Source organism: Heptranchias perlo, chromosome 9 (assembly GCF_035084215.1).
Source record: "Heptranchias perlo isolate sHepPer1 chromosome 9, sHepPer1.hap1, whole genome shotgun sequence".
Classification (NCBI taxonomy): Eukaryota; Metazoa; Chordata; class Chondrichthyes; order Hexanchiformes; family Hexanchidae; genus Heptranchias; species Heptranchias perlo.
In genome coordinates this window covers 32342564-32370138 of record NC_090333.1, presented here as the reverse complement: position 1 = coordinate 32370138, position 27575 = coordinate 32342564, and the positions used below count along the sequence as shown (strand labels likewise).

The window sequence follows — 27575 nt, the reverse complement described above, 5'->3', positions numbered from 1 at the left end:
TCAGCAAGAGTAATGAAAGCTCAACTTCAAGCTGCGAGGAGCCAGTGGAGTGTGAGAAGCCTGAAGAGTGTGGAGTTTACCCTCAGGTGTTCAACAAGAGATGCTATTGGACAGTTGTTTTTTACTGTAATTAATAATTGTGTAAAGTAAGTGGGAATTTGATTCTAGAGAGAGGATGGTGCTAGTGGAAGTTAATGCTATCTACATTTTTCAAGTTAAGGTTAACAGTGCAGTGAACTCTCGTGACGTGTGCATGGAGTGCGATACGTGGACCATCGTCCATCCTCAGTGTAACCAAAGGCAGCACATTTGCACCAAGTGTTGGAAAATTGAATCTCTGGAGCAGAAGTTTTCTGACTGAGCAGCAGTAGGCCATACTCCATGGCATCAGAGGAGATGACTGGTTTCTGAACCATGCACTCACTCAAGAGGCAGTCCTAGTCTGTTCAGGGCACAATGTAGTAGGAGAGAAGTGGGTGACCTTCTACAGGGGCAAGAGAATGTTTACTGGTGCTAGGAACCCTCGAGTTACTGGAGCTGTCCAATAGATGCTTAGTGTTGGTCAAGTAGAGGTGGACAGTGACGGTGATGCAGGGGTGGGTGCTCCTGAGCAACAGTGCGGAGCAAGGGGGTGGGAGGGAATTAGACTATGAGAATAGGAGTGTGGCAGTAGCGGAGGATTCTGTAGTTGGGGGTATAGTTAGCTTTTTTTGCAGTTGTGACCGGGAGATCCAAAGGCATGTTGCCTCTCTTGTACCAGGGTGAAGGTTATCATGGAACACGTGGAAAAGTATTGGAAGTGGACGGAGAGCAGCCAAGAGTCATTTCAGGGAGTTGAAAGAGTTAGGCACTTGTTTACAAAACAAGACCTCAAAGATGGTAATTTCAGGATCGTTTGCTGTGCCACCACTTGACAAGTTAATGAGAGGAAGATTAGAATGGTCAACGCATGGCTGCAGGAAGGAAGGTTTCACATTCATGACGCATTGGAGCAATTTCTGGAATAAGGGGAGGTTATACTGAAGGATGGCCTTTACCTGAATCAGAACAGCACCAATGTCCTTGCAAAAAAGAGTAAATATAGCAGTGGAGGACGATCTATTGTGAAAGCAAGGTGAGGAAAATCTAGGTTTGAGACTAGGAGAACAGGATTAATAAAGCCCCATTCTAGAAAAGGCATTAAAGCCATAGAGAATGTTCAATGTAGATTCACAAGTTTGGGAAACTATACAAGATACTATTTCCATTGGAGCAGAGAAGTTAAGAGGAAATCTAATAGAGGTTTTTAAAATTATGAAGTTTTGATAGAGTGAACAGGAAAAGACAGTCTCCTCTGGTTGGGGAGTTTGTGATGAGGGATCATTAATATTATCACTGAGAGTGGAGAGGGGTTATGAGAAAATTCTTTTTACAAAGCATTGTTGGATCATGGAATGCTTTGTGAAAGAGTGATTTTGGCAGACACCATTGCTTATTTTAAGGGAAAATTGGATGAGTGAGTGGAAGTAGTATAGTGAACAACATCATTGGAAATGGCAGTAGAAAGGTGGCTTACCTGACATTGCTCTATAACTTGAAATGAGAGGGGGAAAAATCTCAATTTTAAACACTGCCATCTCTAAAGCTACTTATCTATATGTGCGAAAAATGCTATTTTTACATTGTCAACATTAGTTTTTGTTTTCTTTCTTGCAAACTTATTGTTCTACTCTGGTTCAAAGCTACTAACCATTTCTGTAAGCCCCATGTGTCTCCTGCAGTCAAGGAGTGTGTCTTTGCTTGCCCAGTATCTAGGTAAATGTCAGCAAGACCTAGAGATCAAACCGAGAATCCTTGCCACCATACATCAGCTTGCTGGAATATCCAGGTGACATGTGAAACTAACCTATTATTTAACTTGTAGGTTAAATACACATGGTAAAAGAAGGCGAGAAGGGCCGGATCCATGTGGAAAGTGCATTTCCATCACTGCTTGCGGGCCAGGAGGAACAGGAGTGCTTTCCTCGGCCCTCCCAAGCTAACCTCTTTACACACCCAACAATTGGACCCCAGGATGTCAGACGCCCCTCACCACCCCGCAATCTCAGACTGCTCACCTCCCAACAATATCTGGCTTCCCCCCCACGATGTCCAACTTCCCCATCCAAAGCCCGAAGATCCTGATCTCTTTCCCCCCTCCCCATCCAAACCCCAAAGACCCTGATCGCTCCCCGGCTGCTTTCCTGCCTGACAGGCAGCCAGCCTGTCAATCTGGCTGGCTGTCTAGCGTGAAACCTGTTGAAAAACATGTAAAAAAGAGGACCTACCGTCAAAATCATCACGATGTGCAAGAACCCCTTACTTCCGGATTTCCCATCCAAAAATCCTCCCCTTCAACTCTCTTCCTGGCTCCAAGTAAATGGCAGGGCCAAGTAGTCTTAGATCCTATACACACTTTTTTTCCATTTTTAAAAGCACTGCGCAAACATCAACAAACAAAGTTCTACAACTGAATACCCATTTATTGCTGAACAGTAATAGGAATGAACATAGGAACAGGAGTAGGCCATTTAGCCCCTCGAGCCTGTTCTGCCATTCAATGAGATCATGGCTGATTTGTGACCTAACTCCATATATCCACCTTAGCCCCATATCCCTTAATGCCTCTGGTTAACAAAAATCTATCAATCTCAGATTTAAAATTAACAATTGAGCTGGCATCAGCTGCCATTTGCAGAAGAGAGTTCCAAACTTCTACCACCCTTTCCATGTAGAAGTGTTCCTAACTTCACTCCTGAAATTCCTGGCTCTAATTTTTACGCTATGTACACTAGTCCTAGACTCCCCAACCAGTAGAAAGAGTTTCTCTCTATCTACCCCATCAGTTCCCCTTAATATCTTGAAAACTTCAATCAAATCACTCCTTAATCTTCTAAATTCCAGGGAATACAACCCTAGTTTGTGTAATCTCCCCTCATAATTTAACACTTGGAGTCCAGGTATCATTCTAGTAAATCTACGCTGCACTCCCTCCAAGGCCAATATATCCTTCCTAAGGTCCGGTGCCCAGAATTGAACACAGTGCTCCAGATCTAACCAGGGCTTTGTATAGCTGTAGTGTAACTTCTACCCCTTTGTATTCTAGTCCTCTAGATATAATGGCCAGCATTCCATCAGCCTGATTATTTTCGTACCTGTCCATGATATTTTAATGATCTATGTACATGGACCCCTAAGTCTCTTTGGACCTCCACTGTTTTGAGCTTTTCACCATTTGGAAAGTACTCTGATCTATCCGTTTTAGGTCCAAAGTGGATGACCTCTCACTTGCCACAGTTTTGCCCACTTGATGTATTAATATCTCTGTAATTTTATGCTTCCATCTACACTGCTTACAATGCTGCCTATCTTTGTGTCATTGGCAAACTTGGATATGTGGCTCTCTATCCAGTCATCTAAGTCATTAATAAATACAGTGACTAGTTGAGGCCCCAATACAGATCCCCATGGGACACCACTAGTCACATCCTGCCAATTTGAGTACCTGCCCATTATCTCTACTCTGTCTCCTGTCGCTCAGCCAATTTCCTAACCAGGTACATAATTTGCCCTCAATTCCATGAGCTTCAACTTTAGTTAACAGTCTCTTATAAGGGACTTTATCAAATGCAGTAATGTTCCAGAACCAATCTTGGGAGACAGCAAAGGAATAACAGGATCTAAAAAGTTCTGTTGAGTTTCTAAACCTAATTGTTTTATTACTGCTCTTGACACCTACACAAAATTCTGAATAAGGTCACTAGATTTAACATTTCTTTTATTATTCATTCCCAGGATATGGACGTCACTGGCAAGATCGGAAATGATTGCCTATACTTAATTTCCCTTGAGTGGCTTGCTAGTCTACTTCAGAGGGTAGTTAAGAGTCAACCACATTGGTGTGGAACTGGAGTCACATATAGCCCAGACAGGGGAAGGACAGCAGGTTTCCTTCCCTAAAGGACATTAGTGAAACAGTTGGGTTTTTACAGCAATCCCACAGTTTCTTGGTCACTTTTAAGCATACCAGCTTTTTATTTCCAGATTTTTTTTAAAAACTGGATTAAAAAATTCATAAACTGCATTGATGAGATATGAATTTACGTTCTCTGAATTATTACTGCTGGCCTCTGGATTACTAGTCCAGTAACATAACCCCTACACTACAGTACCCCATGACATTTCTAATGTAACAACGTTACTATGTAACTACTGCTGGCTACTAACTTAGCAACTTACCTCAGTTAATGCATGCAGTTGGCCTTCATGAACACAAACACCCATAAATCTGCAAAACAAAGAAATGAATCATAAACATCATGCTATATTTGAACTACATCACAGAGGGGCCACTAAAAAATAAAACCCTTGGTAATGCTACATATAGTGAATTTATAAATTCTATAATAAAAGCAGTACTAATGTTTAAGCTAAGGGAAAACAATAACAACAACTTGCAACTATATAGCACCTTAAACATAAAAAAGTGTCCTACGGTGCTACAGAGACATAAGAAAAAAAGTCATCACTGGGAAGAAGCACCATCTTCGGGTGCTGTTGAATTTGTTGATATACCAAATTTCCAGCATTAAAATCTGTCCATCATGTTATATTGTCAGTGATAAAAATTCAGTTAAACCTAATGCATTGTGTAAGCATGACATAATACAGTTGTTCCAAAACAGCATATCCTCTGACTCACTGACATAAAAAGACAAGTTTTATTACAAATAAGCTGAACTCTAAATTCATGGGTAATCAATAATCCTGATTCAAAGACAGACAGACACACACAAGATCCCATAAAAAAATATACTGGAGTGGAAACTGCACGATGATACAAATTCATCCCCCCCTTAGGAATTGCTGCTAATTCATATTCTGGATTAACTGGACCGTCCTGATCCTTTAAGATGGTTATTTTAAACAAGTACAAGTTACAGGAAAAATTACCAGTGCTGACACATTAAAAATGCAATTAGTTTGTTCACTCAAGCAAGTGATAGATAGCTCTGCATTTAAACCTACGCATACAAAAGGTGAGGCTCCTTTCTGCTGCCTTAGTGTTCCGCAGGCAGCAGAAAGAATTTGTGAAACCATGATATCAACATTCAGTCAGAACTTTTTGAATTAACATGGAACATCGAGGTACAGAAGCCTAGTCACCAATAACCTGCTCATCGAAGCTTCGTTTGGGTTCCACAAGGGCCACTCGGCTCCAGACCTCATGACAGCCTTGGTCCAAACATGGAAACAAGAGCTAAATTCCAGAGGTGGGGAGACAGTAACTGTCCTTGACATCAAGGCACCATTTAACTAAGTGTGGCACTAAGGAACTCTCGTAAAACTGAAGTGAATGGGGATCAAGGGGAAAACTCTCGAGTAGCTAGAGTCATACCTGGCACAAAGGAATATGGTTTGGGATAGTTTGAGGCCAATCATCTCAGCCCATCGCTGCAGGAGTTCCTCAGGGCAGTGTCCTAGGCCCAACTATCTTCAGCTCCTTCATCAACGACCTTCCCTCCATCATAAAGGTCAGAAGTGGGACTATGCGCTGATGATTGCACAGTGTTCAGTTCCATTCGCAATTCCTCAGATAACGAAGTAGTCTATGCCCACATGCAGCAAGATCTGGACAGCATCTAGTGCTTGGACTGATAAGCAGCAAGTAACATTCGCAGCACACAAGTGCCAAGCAATGACTGCATTTAACAGGAGGGAGTCTATCCCCCACCGAGTCTATCGCCGAATCCCCCACCATCATCATGTAAGGACTTGCACAACACCAGGTTATAGTCCAACAGTTTTACTTTAAATCACAAGCTTTCGGAGCTTTCCTCCTTCGTCAGGTGAGGACTCCTTCACTCACCTGATGAAAGGAGGAAAGCTCCGAAAGCTTGTGATTTAAAATAAAACTGTTGGACTATAACCTGGTGTTGTGCAAATCCTTACATTTGTCCACCCCAGTCCATCACCGGCATCTCCAAATCATGACCGTCATCATGCTGTGGGGCTCACAGTTAATCAGACACTCAACTGGATCAGCCATGTAAATGCCATGGCTACCAGAGCAGGTCAGCAAATGGGTATTCTGCAACGAGTGTCTCACCTCCAGACTCCCCAAAGCCTCTCCACCACCTATAAGGCACAAGTCAAGAGTGTGATAGAACGATCCCCACTTGCCTGGATGGGTGCAGCTGCAGAAACACTCGAAGCTCAACACCATCCAGGACAAAACAGTCCTCAACATCAGTACATCATCTACTAGCCAAAGCATCCACCCCCTTCATCGTGGCTGCAGTGTGTACTATCAACAGGATGCACTGCTGCAATTCGCAAAGGCTTCTTAAGCAACTCCTCCCAGACCATGACCATTACCACCTAGAAGAACAAGGGTAGGTGTTGCATTGGAACACCATCACCTCCAAGTCACGTACAATGTTGATTTGGACATATATCACCATTCCTTCATCATCACCAAATCAAAATCCTGGAACACCCACCAATGTTCCATCTAATTTTTTTCGGCCATGTGCGGAATGAATTTGGGCGTGTGCACCAATATAAAGGCTGTGCACCACCGTTAAAAAAAAAATCAGAACTTTGAATAGATCATCTTAGAAAACATTTTTCAGGATATATAACGAACAGAACAAAATGTACAAAATAATGGATAATTGTAACATGACGAGCTGTCAACGATTTTTTTTAATTCATTCATCGGATGTCGGCATCGCTGGCAAAGGTGAAGATGTGGTGAAGGTTCTCCCACAGTACTGTTAGGAAGGGAGTTCCAGGATTTTGACCCAGCGACGATGAAGGAACAGCGATATATTTCCAACGGGATGGTGTGAGACTTGGAGGGGAATGTGCAGGTGGTGTTGTCGAAGAATCCTTGGCGAGTTGCTGCATTGCATGCTGTGGATGGTACACACTGCAGCCACGGTGCGCCAGTGGTGAAGGGAGTGAATGTTTAGGGTGGTGGATGGGGTACCAATCAAACGGACTGCTTTGTCCTGGATGGTGTCGAGCTTCTTGAGTGTTGTTGAAGCTGCACTCATCCAGGCAAGTGGAGAGTATTCCATCACACTCCTGACTTGTGCCTTGTAGATGGTGGAAAGGCTTTGGGAAGTCAGGAGGTGAGTCACTCATTGCAGAATACCCAGCCTCTGACCTGCTTTTGTAGCCACAGTATTTATGTGGCTGGTCCAGTTAAGTTTCTGGTCAATGGTGACCCCCCAGGACGTTGATGGTGGGAGATTTGGCGATGGTAATGCCATTTAATGTCAAGGGGAGGTGGTTAGACACTCTCTTGTTGGTGATTGTCATTGCCTGGCACAAATGTTACTTGCCACTTCTCAGTCCAAGCCTGGATGTTGTCCAGGTCTTGCTGCATGCGAGCACAGACTGCTTCATTATCTGAGGGGTTGCGAATGGAAATGAACACTGTGCAATCATCAGTGAGCATCCCCATTTCTGACCTTATGATGGAGGGAAGGTCATTGATGAAGCAGCTGAAGATGGTTGAGCCAAGGACACTGCCCTGAGGAACTCCTGCAGCAATGTCCTGGGGCTGAGATAATTGGCCTCCAACAACCACTACCATCTTCCTTTGTGCTAGGTATGACTCCAGCCACTGGAGAGTTTTCCCCCTGATTCCCATTGACTTCAATTTTACTAGGGCTTCTTGGTGCCACACTCGGTCAAATGCTGCCTTGATGTCACCTCTGGAATTCAGCTCTTTTGTCCATGTTTGGACCAAGGCTGTAATGAGGTCTGGAGCCAAGTGGTCCTGGCGGAACCCAAACTGAGCATTGGTGAGCAGGTTATTGGTGAGTAAGTGCCGCTTGATAGCACTGTCGACGACACCTTCCATTACTGCTGATGATTGAGAGTAGACTGATGGGGCAGTAATTGGCCAGATTGGATTTGTCCTGCTTTTTGTGGACAGGACAAACCTGGGCAATTTTCCACATAGTCAGGTAGATGCCAGTGCTGTAGCTGTACTGGAACAGTTTGGCTCGAGGCGTGGCAGGTTCTGGAGCACAAGTCTTTAGCACTACAATTTTTTTTTAATTAAACAAAACTGGTTATAGAAATTTTAGAAGTAAACACTGCCACCAGAAGAATGGGGACATCCTGATGGAGACCCAGCGTCTGTAGATGACGGGCCAGATGAGGGAGAAGAGAAAGGTGACCATCTCTGGTTCGGATGTTTATATTGTGTAAATAAACGCTGTGTCTCTGTTGGAGTCATGTGAAGCAGCTATATGGTTTAATGGTTCAGCTCAGTCTAAATGAGGCAGAACTGGCAAATAAAACGTCTGAAAAATAACGAGGCAATGAGGTGAAAATACATCAGGGCTTTACCAAGCCAGGGGTTGTTCAAGCACAAGGTGAAATTGTCCGCTAAAACGGCTACTGGCATGTTAACTATCCCGATACACACGTGCCTTGGAGTTCATTATTTTCGAGATCAGTAAGTTTTTCGTGCCTGATAGACAGTATATGTCATGGATCTAGCATGAGTCCATCACTCTTGAGATATCACACTTCGGACATCACATTTGCTATGACAAAAGTATAAGAAAAAGGCCAGTCATTTCCTTCTGCTTTTTCTGACTTTCATTACCGTGTCTCTTCCCAAGGGCAGGATCCTGGGATTGTCTGCTGATGTACAGAAATTTCCCTCAATAATTAGCCTCCAGTTGACCTCAGAATCTGCCTATTGAGACCACACTACAGAAGTTACTGATGTTTTTCCACACATTCAAATGGCGTTGTTTCAGCAGTGATTATATCCCCCAACAGTGATGGAAGCAAAAAACCTTTACTACTTAGGCATGCAGACGTACACTGTTCCCCTGCTTGCGGAATCTGCCACTTTTTCTCCCTTTACTTCTCTTCAGTTAGGTACAGCTCAGAGTGTTATCTGTCCTCTGGTACCTCATCCAAATGACCATTCTTCACATGAGCCAGGACTGTGAAGGATGTGTACTTCTGTTAATGCTGCAGGCAGAGGTGGCCCTGCTATCTGAAGTGCAACTGGAAACATTCACCTTGTTGGTGCTTCCACCTTCACCAGTGCCATAAATACTTGGCACAAATGGGGTATAGTGATGGCTCAGTTATTAATTTGCATTCCTGCTGTGGAATCAAACCATGCATACTAGGTCCCAGGTCCAATCCTGTACAGTGCTGTGTTTGCTAATGGTTATTTGATCATGGGGAAAACACAGCTGAAATTCAGAAATGTCCTTATCTGAATATACACACACACTTGCCAGGAAGGATCGCTGGATTTAAGTCTGGAGCAAAAACGGAACCTCCCTAGTCAAGTAACACGGAAGATAAATGTAGTGTCCCCACGATTGACTAACTCAGCCAGAGAGGGGATTGAACCTGAAAAGATCTTGATCTACAGGACCTAGTTGTTTACATGCCCGACACCCGGGACACCCACCTCGAACTGCTTCTCCACGGTCACAGTTGCGCACAGAGCCAGATCTGAGCACGGGCAGTAGGTTCGGAAGCAGCAGCAGGCACAAAACACTAGGACTACCAGGGCCTGCGTCAATTCCAAACTCCAGCGCATCCGCTCCACCAGATATGAAGATCCGCCAGACACAAGGTCATTTATTTATATTCACCCGGATGTGACTGATGATGACACCGCGTGGCCCAGGTTTGGGATACGGACGGAATGAATAAGTGCACGACAACAGACTGCTGCGTACACACGCAGCTTAGAGGGAACAGTGCACCCCACCTAATAGCGTTGTGGGAGCACCTTCACCACGCAGGCTGCAGAGTTTTAAAAAAAGGTCCGCCACCGCCACCTCGGGGCAACAAGGGATGGGCAATAAATGCCGGCGACACCCATATCCCAAGAATTATTAATTTTTTTTTTTAAAGTTCCCTACTTGGTTGCTACAAAGGATACTTTGGCATACAGGGACAATAGTCATCTGGTCTGCCTGCTTTGGACTATATTGAATCCAAGAACACGAAAATCACTGGGCACATGTATTTTAATTAATAAAATGTGAGAAAGTTTACACCAGCGATGGCACTTGTACTGCTCTCCTACACCATCACAATGCAAAGTAATAGTGTTGGAGGGAATCTCCCAGCTGCTCTGCAGTGAAGAGTTGGAGGACTATAATGAGAAAACAGACTGCAGTCCAGCAAACCCAACCTTCAGGGAAAATAAACAAATTCTCATGAAGGAAACCCATTCAACCTCCCCCTTCCCCAAAAAGAAAAACAACTCTGTGTTCTGCCTGCTCCTGTTTCATATATATGAAGGACAATGATGGTAACTCACAAATAAACATCACTCAATGATTAGTCAGAAGTTATTTCCAATAATCTTATGTCAGTTTAGAGTCACATTTCTTTGAAAAGGGAAGTTCAGATATGTTCTAAAATTATTTGAACACAACCTAAAGAGGAACTGATTGTGTATGAAATTCCTGAATAAGTCTAAGTGAAATCAGGAGATTCCACTAACAAATCACTGGAGCCAATCCAGAACTAAAATGGGCACAATTCACAATGAACAACTAAGCAAGCTTCTCAGTTTGTTCAGTTAATTAAGTTCCTTCATGAGTGATTTAAGAAAGATTGCAAATAATGACACACAGAACAGTACCTAAAGGCCTGGATGAAAAATTTGGAGCCAGGTATAAATTAAATCAGAGCTGAAGTCTGACACAATAGGAGAGATTCAGAGCCACGTTAAAAACGTGGATAAATGTGAGGTTATCTACTTTGGTTGTAAAAACAGAACGGCAGATTATCTGTATGGTGATAGATTGGGAAAAGGGGAGGTGCAACGAGACCTGGGTGTCCTTGTACACCAGTCGCTGAAAGCGAGCATTCAGGTGCAGCAAGCAGTTAGGAAGGCCAATGGTATGTTGGCCTTCATTGCAAGAGGATTTGAGTACAGGAGCAGGGATGTCTTACTGCAGTTGTACAGGGCCTTGGTGAGACCACATCTGGAGTATTGTGTGCAGTTTTGGTCTCCTTATCTGAGGAAGGATGTCCTTGCCATGGAGGGAGTGCAACGAAGGTTTACCAGACTGATTCCTGGGATGGCAGGACTGACGTATGAGGAGAGATTGGGTCGACTAGGCCTATATTCACTAGAGTTTAGAAGAATGAGAGGTGATCTCATTGAAACATATAAAATTCTAAACAGGACTAGACAGGCTAGATGCAGGGAGGATGTTCCCGATGGCTAGGGAGTCCAGAACCAGGGGTCACAATCTCAGGATACGGGGTATGCCATTTAGAACCGAGATGAGGAGAAATTTGTTCACTCAGAGGGTGGTGAACCTGTGGGATTCTCTACCACAGAAAGCAGTGGAGGCCAAGTCATTAGATGTATTCAAGGAGGAGATAGATATATTTCTTAATGCTAAAGGGATATGGGGAAAAAGCAGGAACAGGGTACTGAGTTAGACGATCAACCATGATCATTTTGAATGACGGAGCAGGCCCGAAGGGCCGAATGGCCTACTCTTGCTCCTATTTTCTATGTCATCTAAACTTTTACAAGAAAATTTAGAATCGAGTACCAAAGGACATAGGACATATAGATGCAAATGGTGCACAATACTATCATTCCTCCAGATATCACAAAAGCTAAAAAAAAATTGGCAGGTAACTGGCAAAACATAAATCACTCCAGCTATCGACAAACAAGTCATGCTGAGCACAGAAGAGAGTACAATTATTGTCAATAATTGAGGAAGCAAATCAAAGGATCTTAATGTGTCTTTATTATGCACAATCAACAGTTGTCACTCAAGTATAAAATGCAACCCATTACAGATAAAAGAATTCAGACTCTCCCAGTTCCTTTGTAAAGTTCTGATCAATTGAACTTAATGATCAATGGATCAATAAGCAAGAGATATCAGGTACAATATGGGAAGTACTCTTCTCAACCAAAGCAATGTCAAACATCTGAAGAGTCAATACAGCCCTGCAAAAGTTGCAATTATCAGTCCAATATAGTTTGTACAATTAATGCAGCAATCAAATAAAGGATGTTGTTGCCCCAGCAGGCATTTTAGTTAGCATGTATTGTGATTGCCTGTGTTCCAAGTACTATACAGTCAAAGTGCATTGCAAGGTTCTCAGAGCTTATGAGTACAAAGAAAAATGGCCTAAATCCAATCCAGGACCACTGCCAAATGGGCCCTGGCAAAGTCACACTACATTGTACTACAAGATCCTAAATTTGCCCTAGGCTGTTGAGTCACAGTGTTTCTTTTTTGTTCCCAGGCTAGTTCTGCATCATTTATTACTTGTTGGATGAAATTCAGTCCCTACAAGGTAGGACTCAACAAATGGGATAGTCACAGCACTGGAATAAATATTCTAATAACTTACATCTTCTCTTGACAGTACATAACCCTAACAGGAGAACTTGAACATAAACTTACCATGAGCATACAGTGGTAGCCTCAACACACAAAAGGGAAGCCATAAGACTTCAGTGTTGGGTGCTAAAAGAATACAAAATTATGTACAAACAAGTATAAGAACCTAGTCATAAATTTGGCAGTGTTGAGTTATAACCATTGCTCAAGTTCACAAGATAATTATGGATGAAGGCAGCCATTTGGCCTGTCTTAATTATCCATCTAGAGCGATCCAAACATCCCCCTGTATAGCATCCAATTGTTTCTTCAATGATTAAGTTTTTTGCTTCAATTATCTATCCAGCAGTTTATTCCACATGTTGATCAGTGTGTGTGAAGAATTTCCTGATAACTGTCCTAAAAGTACCATTCTTTATTTTGAACCTGTCTCCTAGTGCTACTCCAGTAGTTTTATTTAAAGTAATATTCAGATATAACTTTTTCTATACCCTTAACTATCTTAAGTACCTCTAAGATCACCTCTTCAGTCTTTCCTCATAACTCAGACCCCTGACACTAGGGATCAGCCTCGTGGCTCTTCATTGCACTGATTCCAGCACTTCAATGTCTCCTGGCAACCAGAACTGAATGCAGTATTTAAGGTGTAGTCTGACTAGACCACCATAAGTTTGATGACTACCTCCTCTGACTTATATTCTACTGTTTTGCCTTTGCAGTACAACATTATTTTGTTACATCCCTAAAGCACAGATTCTTAATGCATTTGTAGCTACAGTAAATCTTTGGGAGTACACATGGTATTCCCAGGAATTTCAGGAAAATGTCACCTCTAACTCTAAGCCTTTTATTTGCACAACCTTCATGTATAATTGACTAAAAAAATCTTAATTATTTAGTAAGATAATAAAGAACATAATCTGGATCAAATAAAAAAAATTTCAATCACTGATATGAAGCCAGTTTGAATGTGAACCTTATTTAAAGTGTCAAATGGAGGTCAGATTAGACTTGACACCCAATCTCAGTTTGTCAACATATAACTAACTAGTCAATCTATAAATGCAGAAACAGCACTGCCTAAAAATCATACCCAATTGAGGCCAATTTCTTGGTTCTGCCAATTCAAATTCACATTTACCTTATAATACAACAGAAGACTGCTGTCCACCAATAGCTCAGTGTGTAAATGCCTCATATAGAGTGACACTTTAATGTTGCAGCCATTAAAAGTAATTTTTTTCTGAAATTCCTGGGAATACCATATGCACTCCCAAAAACTGACTTGTGGATACACTGGGCTAATTCCCCATCTTGAGTATCAGCACCTTTCCTAAAACATGAGCATTGCATGCCACCAACACTCACTATTCTGCATCAAAGGACTTTGATCTGGAAAGGTAGTTTGCAAGGGCAGAGGGGTCAAGGATTTTTTAAGGAGTGGGAGGTGATGACGGCAGATTTGAAGTACTTTTAAGGAGGGCCTTAAAGGAGGAGACAGATGCGGAAAAGCAGCTCTTCTATTCCGACCTGCACTCACTGCAAGCTGATCTGTCCGCAACAGGCTTCTGATCTCCTATGCAACAGGCTTCTGATCTTAACAACAGTCAAGAGACAACGGACAGATCAGCTTGCAGTGAGTGCAGGTCGGAATAGAAGAGCTGCTTTTCCGCATCTGTCTCCTCCTTGAAGGCCCTCCTTAAAAAGTACTTCAAATCTGCCGTCCTCACCTCCCACTCCTTAAAAAACCCATCCTTGACCCCTCTGCCCTTGCAAACTACCTTTCCAGATCAAAGTCCTTAACAGTGTTGTCACCTCAGAAATCCATGCCCATCCTTCCCACAACTCCATATCTGAACCCCTCCAATCAAGTTTCCGGCCCTACCTCAGCACGGAAACTGCCCTTAAAGTCACAAATGAGATCCTATGTGACTGTAACCGTGGTAAACTATCCCTCCTCATCCTTCTCGACCAGTCTGCAGCCTTTGACACAGTTCATAACATTATCCTCCTCCAACCCCTCTGCTCCGTCGTCCAGCTGGGTGGGACTGCCCTCACCTAGTTCCAATCCTATCTATCCAGAGAATCACCTGCAATGACTTCTCTTCCCACTCCGTTACCTCTGGAGTCCTCCAAGGAACTATCCTTGGCCCCCTGCTATTTCTCATCTACATGCTACCCCTGGACGAAATCATCCAAAAATACAAGGTCAGGTTCCACATGTACGCTGACGACAGCCAGCTCTACCTCACCACCGCCACCTCTGATTGGTCATGTTGCTTGTCCGACATCCAGTACTGGATGAGCAGAAATTTCCTCCAACTACATATTGGGAACACTAAAGCCATAGACTTCGATCCCCGCCACAAACTTTGTTCCCTAACCACCGACTCCATCCCTCTCCCTGGTCATTCTGAGGCTGAACCGGACCATTTGCAACCTAGGCGTGTTATTTGAACCAGAGATAAGCTTCCGACCCCATATCTGCTCAATCACCAAGACCATCTACTTCCACCTCCATAATATCTTCCATCTCCGACCCTTGCCCACCTCAGCTCATCTGCTGCTGAAACCCTCATCCAAGCCTTTGTTACCTCTAGACTTGACTATTACAATGCTCTCCTGGCCGGCCTCCCATCTTCCACCCTCCATAAACGTGAGCTCATCCAAAACTCTACTGCCCATATCCTAACTCGCACCAAGTCCCATTCACCCATCACCTTTGTGCTCGTTGACCCACGCTGGCTCCCGGTCCAGCAATACTTTGATTTTAAAATTCTCTTCCTTATTTTCAAATCACTCAGTGACCTCACCCCTCCATATCTCTAATCTCCTCCAGCCCTACAACCCTCAGATCTCTGCAATCCTCCAATTCTGGCCTCTTGCGCATCCCCGATTTTCATCACTCCACCGTTGGCAGCTGTGTCTTCAGCTGCCTAGGCCCTAAGCTCTGGAATTCCCTCCATAAACCTCTCCTCTTTTAAGAGGATCCTTAAAACCTACCTCTTTGACCAAGCTTTTAGTCACCTGTCCTAATATCTCATGTGGTCAAATTTTGTTTGATAACACTCCTGTGAAGTGCCTTGGGATGTTTTACTACATTAAAGGCACTATATAAATAGAAGTTATTGCTGTTGTGAACAAGCTTTTTGTCACCCTTCCCAATATCTCCTCCTTTGGTTCGGTGTCAACTTTTTGTCTCTTCTGTGAACCACCTTGGGGCATTTTCGTACATTAAAGGCACAATGTGAATACAACTTGTTGTGCTACAAACGTTGCAGCCTATAGATGCCCTGCACTACCTGCGAGTACAGCTCCCCCCTGGGAACCATCATGGAATTACCCCTATAGTGTTTGCAGGAATGCAAAATATTGTAAGGTACGGTTCCTCCCTACCACTCTGTGGAGCACAAGTTAATAGTTATGAATTCATGCAAATTCCATAACACTCCAATCAACCTATAATGTATTTTAAATATTATGCAGTAAGTTAGTTTTTGTTAGGATCTAAACTCTGGAAAACTACCAACTTTTCAAAAAAACTTCCAAGTGTGAATGCTACTATAATCTGACCAAGGTTATGTTATGCTTAATTTTATTTTAAATTAGTTCATGGGATGTGGGCGTCGCTGGCGAGGCCAGCATTTATTGCCCATCCCTAATTGCCCTCGAGAAGGTGGTGGTGAGCCGCCGCCTTGAACCGCTGCAGTCCGAGTGGTGACAGTTCTCCCACAGTGCTGTTAGGAAGGGAGTTCCAGGATTTTGACCCAGCGACAATGAAGGAACGGCGATATATTTTCAAGTCGGGATGGTGTGTGACTTGGAGGGGAACGTGCAGGTGGTGTTGTTCCCATGTGCCTGCTGCTCTTGTCCTTCTAGGTGGTAGAGGTCGCGGGTTTGGGAGGAGCTGTCGAAGAAACCTTGGCGAGTTGCTGCAGTGCATCCTGTGGATGGTACACACTGCAGCCACTGCGTGCCGGTGGTGAAGGGAGTGAATGTTTAGGGTGGTGGATGGGGTGCCAATCAAGTGGGCTGCTTTGTCCTGGATGCTGTCGAGCTTCTCATCCAAGCAAGTGGAGAGTATTCCATCACACTCCTGACTTGTGCCTTGTAGATGGTGGAAAGGCTTTGGGGAGTCAGGAGGTGAGTCACTCGCCGAAGAATACCCAGCCTCTGACCTGCTCTCGTAGCCACAGTATTTATATGGCTGGTCCAGTTAAGTTTCTGGTCAATGGTGACCCCCAGGATATTGATGGTGGGGGATTCGGCAATGGTAGCGCCGTTGATGTCAAGGAAAAGTGGTTAGACTCTCTCTTGTTGGAGATGGTCATTGCCTGGCACTTATCTGGCGCGAATGTTACTTGCCACTTATCAGCCCAAGCCTGGATGTTGTCCAGGTCTTGCTGTACACGGGCTCGGACTGCTTCATTATCTGAGGGGTTGTGAATGGAACTGATCACTGTGCAATCATCAGCGAACATCCCCATTTCTGACCTTATGATGGAGGGAAGGTCATTGATGAAGCAGCTGAAGATGGTTGGGCCAAGGACACTGCCCTGAGGAACTCCTGCAGCAATGCCCTGGGGCGGAGATGATTGGCCTCCAACAACCACTACCATCTTCCTTTGTGCTAGGTATGACTACAGCCACTGGAGAGTTTTCCCCCTGATTCCCATTGACTTCAATTTTACTAGGGCTCTTTGGTGCCACACTCGGTCAAATGCTGCCTTGATGTCAAGGGCAGTCACTCTCACCTCACCTCTGGAATTCAGCTCTTTTGTCCATGTTTGGACCAAGGCTGTAATGAGGTCTGGAGCCGAGTGGTCCTGGCGGAACCCAAACTGAGCATCGGTGAGCAGGTTATTGGTGAGTAAGTGCCGCTTGATAGCACTGTCAACAACACCTTCCATCACTTTGCTGATGATTAAGAGTAGACTGATGGGGCGGTAATTGGCTGGATTGGATTTGTCCTGCTGTTTGTGGACAGGACATACCTGGGCAATTTTCCACATTGTCGGGTAGATGCCAGTGTTCAAGCTGTACTGGAACAGCTTGGCTAGAGGCGCAGCTAGTTCTGGAGCACAAGCCTGCAGCTCTACAGCTGGGATGTTGTCGGGGCCCATAGCCTTTGCTGTATCCAGTGCACTCAGCCGTTTCTTGATATCACGTGGAGTGAATCGAATTGGCTGAAGACTGGCTTCTGTGATGGTGGGGATAGCAGGAGGAGGCTGAGATGGATCATCCACTCGGCACTTCTGGCTGAAGAAGAATTATATCCACAATGAATAATCCAATACAAACAGCTGCTGAAGCTCTGCTCCTCTAATTGATGAAACCACCACCCAGTGGGATTATTACACACTTCCAGGCTGTAATCATTATCATTGTACAATTTTATCTGGAGTGGTACTGCTCACCATATTACTCGTGAGGAGCTTCTGGAACCTGCTAGCTAAGCAACTAGTGACTACCCTTCTTAGGAAGAAAGAACATTGTCTTTAGGGACAAGGTGGCTCCAAGATGACATGCCTGGCAATAGAAGTTTGGAACCAGGTCAACCTTATGTGGCGGGTTCAGTACTCCTATACTGGAACTGGGTAGATTACACAATATTCCCTGGCATTGTTGACAATCGACCAGCTGGTAACTAGCAGAACCTAGAAAAGTAAAACTGACTTGAGGCCAAGATTCTTCCACTTGGCTCCAGATAACCTTTCAAGCCAATCTTCCAACAGGTGGGGTGGTCCAAGATGGACATGCAATGAGAGCAGCTTTGGCAAGTTGTGTGCTTTTGGCTGGTTAAACACTAACAGTATTCATACACACACATGGAATTCCCCCAAGACTTGGTTCTGCCAGCCTGCACCAAAGCTCTCTGGACTTAGGTAAACAGGATGTGTCCAGTCAGGGAATGAGCGTGCACTCCATATTGGCAAACAGAAACCTTAGTCAGGTGTAAATTTCCTCAGTGGCTTGATTTGGAAATTATGTGATGGTGATGGGTTTCTGCACAAGTCAGACACTGGGGTCAACTGTAGTCCCCACCTGAAATCTGAAAAATCAGCATGGGCAAGAGTGCAAGCACAAACTAAACTCTATGCTATTGAGGTGACTATTGGTAAATTGCTAATTTCATCTCAATTATTTTTAGTACTATTAGGATTAATAAGTCCATTATAAATCAGTACTCAATGAAACAATGTGTAATTTTATTTTTTAAAAAGGTGAACAAGTCAACACAAACCTCAATGGGAAAATACTAGAACGTTGTCATAACTATTTCAGACAACTCAGGATCTCGGCAAGCAACACAGAGCTACTGTTCAGCATTTTACTGTAAACCTAGAGTATCTGATCTTCTCAATGAAGGGATTTGTTACTTTCAAATAAAGTGACAATGAAGATCTTTTAGTAGCGCTGCATATTTTACAAAAGATATACATATGAGAAAAAGTGGCTTTTAGAAACGTTTGTTCATTGCTAAAGGTTGTTTAATTCCAAAGTTATTCTACAGAGCAGTTGAAAAAACTGTTGCAGATGAGTTCATCCTCTAGATGATGCCAATGTGTTTACATGTCAGGATCCTCTTCAGCATTTTAATGTTTTAAAATGTCACGGACTGATCTAGTCACTTGTTTTGAAGTACAAGCATTGAAGGTTAACAACATCTAAATCTGGTTTTCAGCCAAACAAAAGCCATTTTTTAAAAAAAACTTGATCCCACCTCCAAAATGGACTGGAGCCACAAAAATAAAGTGATTTAACCAAAGCAACGTTACAATCAACAGCTGTAGCAGTTCAGTCAATGTAATTTAATCTGTAAACAACACAAAAATAATAATTCTTGCTATAGTAGCTGAAGTATAGCAAAGGATTCAGGGACATCGATCAATAAATCTAGTTTTAAAGCAGTACAAATGCTGATGAGATAAGTTAACATTCTGAATTCAGCAAAGATGTGCTCCTAAAAAAATAAAGGCTGACATGATTATAAACATCTGTGCACCAAAAATACCCAAAAAAACAGCAAGGCGTAATTAATCATTCTGGCAAGATGGTTTTCAGCCTCTACCCTTCACATTGCAAACAGATTAAAAGAAATAATTTCCCAGTGACAGTCACCACAAAATGTCAACCTCGAGAGGAAAGAACTGCCAAGTGCAAAAGATTAAATCATGAATAAATTTCAGTCCGATAAATACTGAGCTATTTTGCACTCTCAATATCCTCAGAACAATTTTTTTGGACTTTATGTATATAGCATACGGTAGTGGAAATCTGAGACTGGTCAATTGAAATAAAGACTGAGATCGATAGATTTTTGTTAGATAAGGGTATCAAGGGATATGGATCAAAGGCGTGGTAAATGGAGTTGAGGTATAGATTAGCCATGATCTAATTGAATGGCCGAACAGGTTCAAGGGGCTGAATGGCCTACTTCTGTTCCTATGTTCCGATCTAAGGCACTTTAAAAGAATATTAACCAGTTGGCACTTTAAAACCTATGAAGTACAATCAGCACAGAATATAAAACAGATAAATCGGTTTTGAATTTTACTTAAAAGCTATATAAAAAAGACACACATTACATATGCCACCTACAAACCTCACTTATACTTCAGTATTTGCACAGGCACTATTGATCCTCCCTTTGAAGATATAGGACATGAATTTCCTCAGGGTTTCTCCCGCTCCCCCATTTTAACAACATACGTAACAGGGTTTACACCAAATTTATGGCGGTGGAGCGGGAGAAGCCCCGAGGAAATTCATCCCCATAGTAACTCAAATGATTCAGATAATACGCATTCATTTAGTTTAATTCTGAACACCAATAGTATCTCAGCTCCTTTAAGCGAAATTTTTGAGATCAAATCTTTACTATTTTTTTTCCCTCTACAAGGATTGGTTTTAGAGTTTTATTCTGGATTAATCAATTTCTTGCATCGAAATGATAATCAGACTGAACCAGAATATGATTCTCCAATAAGAAAATATCAACCTTAATGGGTGAACTTAAGTACTGAAAATAGAGCAAAACCTTTTCTGCTCCCCTTCTACAATAAATTTTGAACACATTCTTTGAATTTCTTCCCTCCTCCCACATTTCACTTTATTGTTAACATGCATAGTTCCTGTCAACAAACATCTCAGATAACAGAAGAGTGTTAAATAAATCTGTGTGGATGAAAATGATGCCTCTTTATGTCAAGAAGGGGTTCTATAATATGGAGGGAGTATTGATGACATGGAATTCACCTCATTTACATCATAGGGCAGATTCTACAGCATTGATAGCCACATAAAAGTAAATGTACATATACAAAAGTTGCACATGGTCAGCTGGCATGACTTCAGTTTCTGGCTACCAGAGCTATCCTGCTGGCTGTCCATGAAACTACCCAAAAAAGGTGAGAAGGTTGAGAAGAATGTCTAACAGCAGTAATTCAGTTTTCATACTTCATGTCAAACACCAAGCTACAAACCCTTCAAGCACTCGAGGGGTTAAAACAGATAAATGCAATACAAAAACTACAACACTTAACACCTTTCACAAAAATCAAGACTTATAGCTTTTTTTTAAAAATGTAAACTACTTGCAAAGAAACAAAATACTACAAATATTTGCTTCACCCAGCTAAAGGAGGAACATGTAAAGATTAAAGAAGATTGATTGAACTTCTAATTAGCAATCCAGGCTAATCAATTACTGGAGTAGCCTAGAAATTTTCAATAGAAATTGGATTTTCTTCCAGATTAACAGTTTCACCATTTACTCTTGAATTACCTGAGAATGTTGGGGTGAGAAAGACGATTCATTAATTGCACTTCCCGCAGCATGTTTGCTCTGTTGCTGCTCATTTTGTTCATCTTCAGTGCCATCACTTGGCCTGATGTTCTGTGCCGCACCTGTAAATTTTTTTTTAAAAAGTAAAGATGTACCTGTTAAAAGTTAAAACTATACCGACACAGCCAATCTGTGGGAAGGAGAGGCAAAGGGAAAGAACAGAAAAGAAAGTCTATGCTTGAAACAACAGGACACATGGCATAAAAACTGTCACTGCTTTAGGAATCTTGAGCAGGCCATTATGTAGAAAGGATAATTCTCAATAGTAAAATATCTTTTTCTCCAGGGGTTATGTCATCAGGTATTGTATGTATGTGTAATTTATTAATAATGATCATTCATGTAAAATCCAGATCCAATGGGTAAATCTGCATCAACATTTTGTGTTGAAGCTGACCACTTATACTACCAGCACTCAAGCAGGGAAATCCCACAGTTACTATTTTTATTTTTTGTATATAGGCATACAAAAAGAAAACAAATGAATAAGAGAAAAGGCAAATAAGAGCACCTTAATGTGTCCTTGGAACACCTCAAAGCACTTCACAAACAATGAATTAATTTAGAAGTGCAGTCACTGTTAAATAGGGAAACACATAAGCCAATTGCACTCAGCAAGGTCCCATAAACAGCAAATAAGATGAATAATTGGTTAATCTCTTTTGCCCCATGGTGTTGGTTAAGGTAGGCATGTTGACCGAGGTAGGAAATGTTGGCCAGGGAACTTGAACTCCATTCGGTCCTTTGCATAGTGCCATGGAATCTTTTATGTCCTGCCTGCTCAGTTGACAGGATCTCTGTTTAATGTCTCATTCAAAAGATGGCATCTCCCAACAATCAGCAATTCAGTGCATTGTGCACTTAAAATATCAGACGAGATTACGTGCTTGGTCCTAGAATGCGGCTTGAGCTCACAACGTTCTGATTCAGAGGCGAGAGTGCTACCACTGGGTACCATCAGACTCCAAGGATGGGTGGACTCATTCGTCAGCACTCTTCTTGCCTCAACACACAAGAACACACCAAAGAACGATCTGATTGCATCTCTGATGCTGCAGTGTCAAACCATCAGGCACAGACTTTTGATCAGATGGAGCAACTGGCCTTTAAAAGGCTGTGTTCAAAAGGAAACACCACCCCCCCCTCCCCTTTCCAGCTGCCAAATCTTATTTTTTTCTCCAGACTCCCAATGTGAAGTCAAGAAAAAAGGATTACATTTTTTTTTTAATGGATGGGTGGGGTTGGGGGGGTGGAGGGGGGAGGATTGAGAAAGATGGGATAAAAAGATTAGGATAGAGGGGAAAAAAGCAAAATAAATTTAAAAAAACAGAAAAAAGGATTGGGAAAATTATTAACAGTGAACAAAACTGAAATTTACTGTAAGCTAAAACTGAGTCTGACATATACGTTTGAATAGATTAACTACTGTGATACTTATGTTATTTTAGTTTCAGCATCAGCGCATGGTTTAAAATCAAAAGCAGTCAGCCTAGAAATACCAGAATTTTCCTGGGCTGCTCAGCAATTTATGGACTAAATTGCAATTCTTTGTAAGAGTTTGATTTCTAAGGGGAGCCCGTCAAAACCTACAGATACTAACCTACAAACCAGATTTAACAATGATACTGTTCACATTAATATTTCAATCATAACCCACTTTTCCACTGCTGACGACCACCTGAAACCAGAGGGGAGAACACATTTTTTTGAGCTAAGCAATATTAACAGCAGCCAAACACTACTGGCAAACTTAACTTCCATCTCAACTTTACAAAACATCAACTCAGTTTCCGATGTCTCAAGACATCCTATAGTGTGATCAATGCTCAACTCAAAAGCTATGTCAATTTTTCACTATTCGGGTGCAGATAGCTCTTTAAAAATGCTGACATAATTACCAAATCTTTCCTGTTTTACATATACTTTAAAATTTTGCGCTACTCCAAATTTAAAATTCAGGAGCTCAACTTCGATCACAAAAGAAAATTGATGTTTCCCAAGCAGATGGAAGAGCTAAGAAAAATACTAAAAGGAAATTCCAAACATAATGGGCCTCAGATCTTTCATCACTTCGCTGTGGAATGGCTAGCAGTGCAACACTGTTAAAATCAAGACATCGCTTTTTTTTTATTCGTTCATGGGTTGTGGGCTTCACAAGGCCAGCATTTATTGCCCATCCCTAATTGCCCTCGAGAAGGTGGTGGTGAGCCGCCTTCTTGAACCGCTGCAGCCCATGCGGTGAAGGTTCTCCCACAGTGCTGTTAGGTAGAGTGTTCCAGGATTTTGACCCAGCGACGGTGAAGGAACAGCGATATATTTCCAAGTCGGGATGGTACGTGACTTGGAGGGGAACGTGCAGGTGGTGTTGTTCCCATGTGCCTGCTGCTCTGGTCCTGCTAGATGGTAGAGGTTGCGGGTTTGGGAGGTGTTGTCGAAGAAGCCTTGGTGAGTTGCTGCTGTGCATCCTGTGGATGGTACACACTGCAGCCATGGTGCGCCAGTGGTGAAGGGAGTGTATTTTTAGGGTGGTGGATGGGGTGCCAATCAAGCGGGCTGCTTTGTCCTAGATTGTGACGAGCTTCTTGAATGTTGTTGGAGCTGCACTCATCCAGGCAAGTGGAGAGTATTCCATCACACACCTGACTTGTGCCTTGTAGATGGTGGAAAGGCTTTGGGGAGTCAGGATGTGAGTCACTTGCCACAGAATACCCAGCCTCTGACCTGCTCTTGTAGACACAGTATTTATGTGGCTGGTCCAGTTATGTTTCTGGTCAATGGTGATCCCCAGGATGTTGATGGTGGGGGATTTGGCGATGGTAATGCCTGGCACGAATGTTACTTGCCACTTATCAGCCCAAGCCTGGATATTCACCAGGTCTTGCTGCATGTGGGCACGGACTGCTTCATTATCTGAGGGGTTCCGAATGGAACTGAACACCGTGCAATCATCAGCGAACATCCCCATTTCTGACCTTATGATGGAGGGAAGGTCATTGATGAAGCAGCTGAAGATGGTTGGGCCAAGGACACTGCCCTGAGGAACTCCTGCAGCAATGTCCTGGGGCTGAGATGATTGGCCTCCAACAACCATTACCATCTTCCTTTGTGCTAGGTATGACTACAGCCACTGGAGAGTTTTCCCCGATTCCCATTGACTTCAATTTTACTGGGGCTCCTTGGTGCCACATTCAGTCAAATGCTTTCTTGATATCAAGGGCAGTCACTCTCACCTCACCTCTGGAATTCAGCTCTTTTATCCATGTTTGGACCAAGGCTGTAATGAGGTCTGGGGCCGAGTGATCCTGGCAGAACGCAAACTGAGCATCGGTGAGCAGGTTATTGGTGAGTAAGTGCTGCTTGATAGCACTGTTGATGACAACTTCCATCACTTGGCTGATGATTAAGAGTAGACTGATGGGGCGGTAATTGGCCAGATTGGATTTGTCCTGCTTTTTATGGACAGGACATACCTGGGCAATTATCCACATTGTCGGGTAGATGCCAGTGTTATAGCTGTACTGGAAGAGTTTGGCTCGAGGCGCAGCTAATTCTGGAGCACAAGTCTTCAGCACTACAGCCGGGATGTTGTTGGGGATAATAGCCTTTGTTGTATCCAGTGCACTCAGCTGTTTCCTGATATCACGTGAAGTGAATCGAATTGGCTGAAGACTGGCTTCTGTGATGGTGGGGATATCGGGAGAAGGCAGAGATGGATATCCACTCGGCACTTCTGGCTAAAGATGTTTGCCAATTGAAATTTGCATTCACATCAAAACATTCACAATATTTTTCAGAAAAACCTGTACTAATCACTTTGCATAGCATAACACACCGAACACACGATTATGAAATCACTGGTTACCCTAACCCGAAACAGTACATTACTTCTAAATGTCACGTCAAAAGCAATTATGTTCAGAATCGTGTGACGAGATCCTAGTTCAACCCACTTTTCAATGAAATGGCACTGTAATTAAAGAGAAATAGTGGATGTAGAATTGTCATCAGTCACCCTTACACAGCTCCTTAGCCGTGCTTTATGGCAGAGTTAGCTCGGTCTCGGAGGATGTGGCTCAGCCACGGGGAGGGAAAATTAGCTAAAAAGCAGAAGGCACATTACAAATAGAAAGCATGAACAGACCATTCATCAATGTTTAGAGCATTCCTACCCCTCCAGAAAGAGATAAATATTAGCAAATAGAGCACATAAGGAGTCTGCAAAGGGATAGAGATAGGTTAAGTGAGTGGGCAAAAATTTGGCAGATGGAGTATAATGTGGGAAAATGTGAACTTGTCCACTTTGGCAGGAGGAATAGAAAAGCAGTATATTATTTAAATGGAGAGAGGTTACAGAACTCTGAGGTACAGAGGGATCTGGGTGTCCTAGTACATGAATCACAAAAAGTTAGTATGCAGGTACAGCAAGTGATTAGGAAGGCAAATGGAATGTTGTCATTTATTACAAGGGGAATGGAATATAAAAGTAGAGATATTTTGCTACAGTTGTACAGGGCATTGGTGAGACCACATCTAGAATACTGTGTGCAGTTTTGGTCTCCTTATTTAAGAAAGGACATAATTGCTTTGGAGGCAGTTCAGAGAAGGTTCACTCGACTGATTCCTGGGATGAGGGGGTTATCTTATGAGGAAAGGTTGGGCAAATTGGGCCTGTATACATTGGACTTTAGAAGAATGAGAGGTGATCTTATTGAAACATATAAGATCCTGAGAGGACTAGAAGGAGTAGATGCTGAGAGGATGTTTCCCCTTGTGGAAGAGACTAGAACTTGGGGCCACAGTTTAAAAATAAGGGGTGTTCCATTTAAGACGGAGATGAGCAGAAATTTTTTCCACTCAGAGGGTCGTGAGTCTGTAGAACTCCCATCCCCAGAGAGCGGTGGAGGCAGGGTCATTGAATATTTTTAAGGCTGAGTTAGATAGATTCCTGATTAACAAGGGAGTCAGAGGTTATAGTAAGTAGACAGGAAAGTAGGGTTGAGGTCACCATCAGATCAGCCATGATCTTATCAAAAGGAAGAGCAGGCTCGAGGGGCCGAATGGCCTACTCCTGCTCCTGCTCTTAATTCGTATGTTCGTATGTAAAATGTTTAGGGGAGGGGAAAGCCAATTTGTGCTCCTTGAGCCATTAATCAGGAATTCCTGTAGCATTTCACAGCTGCACAATCAAATCAAAAAGTTACTCTAGATCTGACCAGGAGCTAATGAGCTGTGTGAAGCGAAGGATGTAAACTCATGGCGCAACAGTGACAGAATCGAATAGTACTCAGCAAACTTTCACCAGGGAGCATAGGTGCACTGGCCAGATCATAGTGCAGCAGGAGGAGGAAGCAGAAGCAGTCCAGAAACACAATGGACACAAGAGGTTCCTCATACACAGTTGGCACTGTCCCAGACAGTAGGTTTGTCAAAATAAATTCAGCTGTCTGGGCAATTTCAGAAGCAGTGCCAATAGACTGAGAGAGGTCACCATCATTTCGCCAAAAAAAAATGCAGGAACAGGAAAAATGTTGAGAATTCTTTACAATTTCTCAAAATGAGTATGGTTGCTGAAATTCATTCTTCAATTCAGTTTCCAGTTATATATACCTTGATCAAAGAACATTGCATATTATTGTGTTTGCCATGTGCAAAGTGCTTTTAACGAACACTGGAAGAAACCAAGGAGCAAAGTGATTAAAGCACTTGCTTCAATTTTCCCAAGACAACATTAACCATGCTTTTCTTATAAGTTTAATCAGTTCTGATTCAGGTTTCAAGAGTATTTCACCATAATGAAGCCAGATCTCATTCTTCTAACTCAATGACAGCAAACTTCAACATTACTGCCATTCAAGAGCACTGTGAAGTGTTCTCCCTCTCCCAATTCCCCTTTGATGCCCTCCAAAGAGTATGAATTACAGTACAAAGGAGGAAGGCAAATTAAAAATCACTATAAGTGATAAAAACACTAAGTGTTTCACTGCTGGTTACATTTTACAGCTTGTGAGTAGTAAAATGTACTAACCTTGTAGACTTCAGAGAAAAATCCAGATCCTATTTTTTCACAGGTGAAGTCATCAAGCCTAGTAAGTCTGGAGACAGCACTACTCAGGGCTCTGTAGGATGAAGGGAACACTCTCCCTGATTGAGCAACACCACCTTCTCGATTGCCATCAAAATCCTCCAATCTTGATGGGAAACCAGCTATCGAATTCCTTTTGTTTCGATCCATTCCAAAGAGTTCAGAAAAAATGACTCACATTTTAGCATCCAAAATTCTTTTCAATGATTTATTTGGACTCAAACCTGAAGGAGAG

General features: G+C 42.7%; 1 protein-coding gene across 2 annotated transcripts in view; it reads right to left on the bottom strand.

The window, feature by feature from the left end:
* tesk2 (testis associated actin remodelling kinase 2) overlaps positions 1–27575 on the bottom strand; it is a 100991-nt gene that overhangs the window by 46440 nt on the left and 26976 nt on the right. For both annotated transcript variants that reach the window (XM_067990133.1, XM_067990134.1), the window contains 3 exons: positions 27284–27564; positions 21199–21320; positions 4258–4306 (listed from right to left, as the gene is read on the bottom strand). In XM_067990133.1, coding sequence (XP_067846234.1) covers positions 4258–4306; positions 21199–21320; positions 27284–27490 — 378 coding nt within the window. In that variant the 5' untranslated portion in view covers positions 27491–27564. The remainder of the gene's footprint in view (positions 1–4257; positions 4307–21198; positions 21321–27283; positions 27565–27575) is intronic.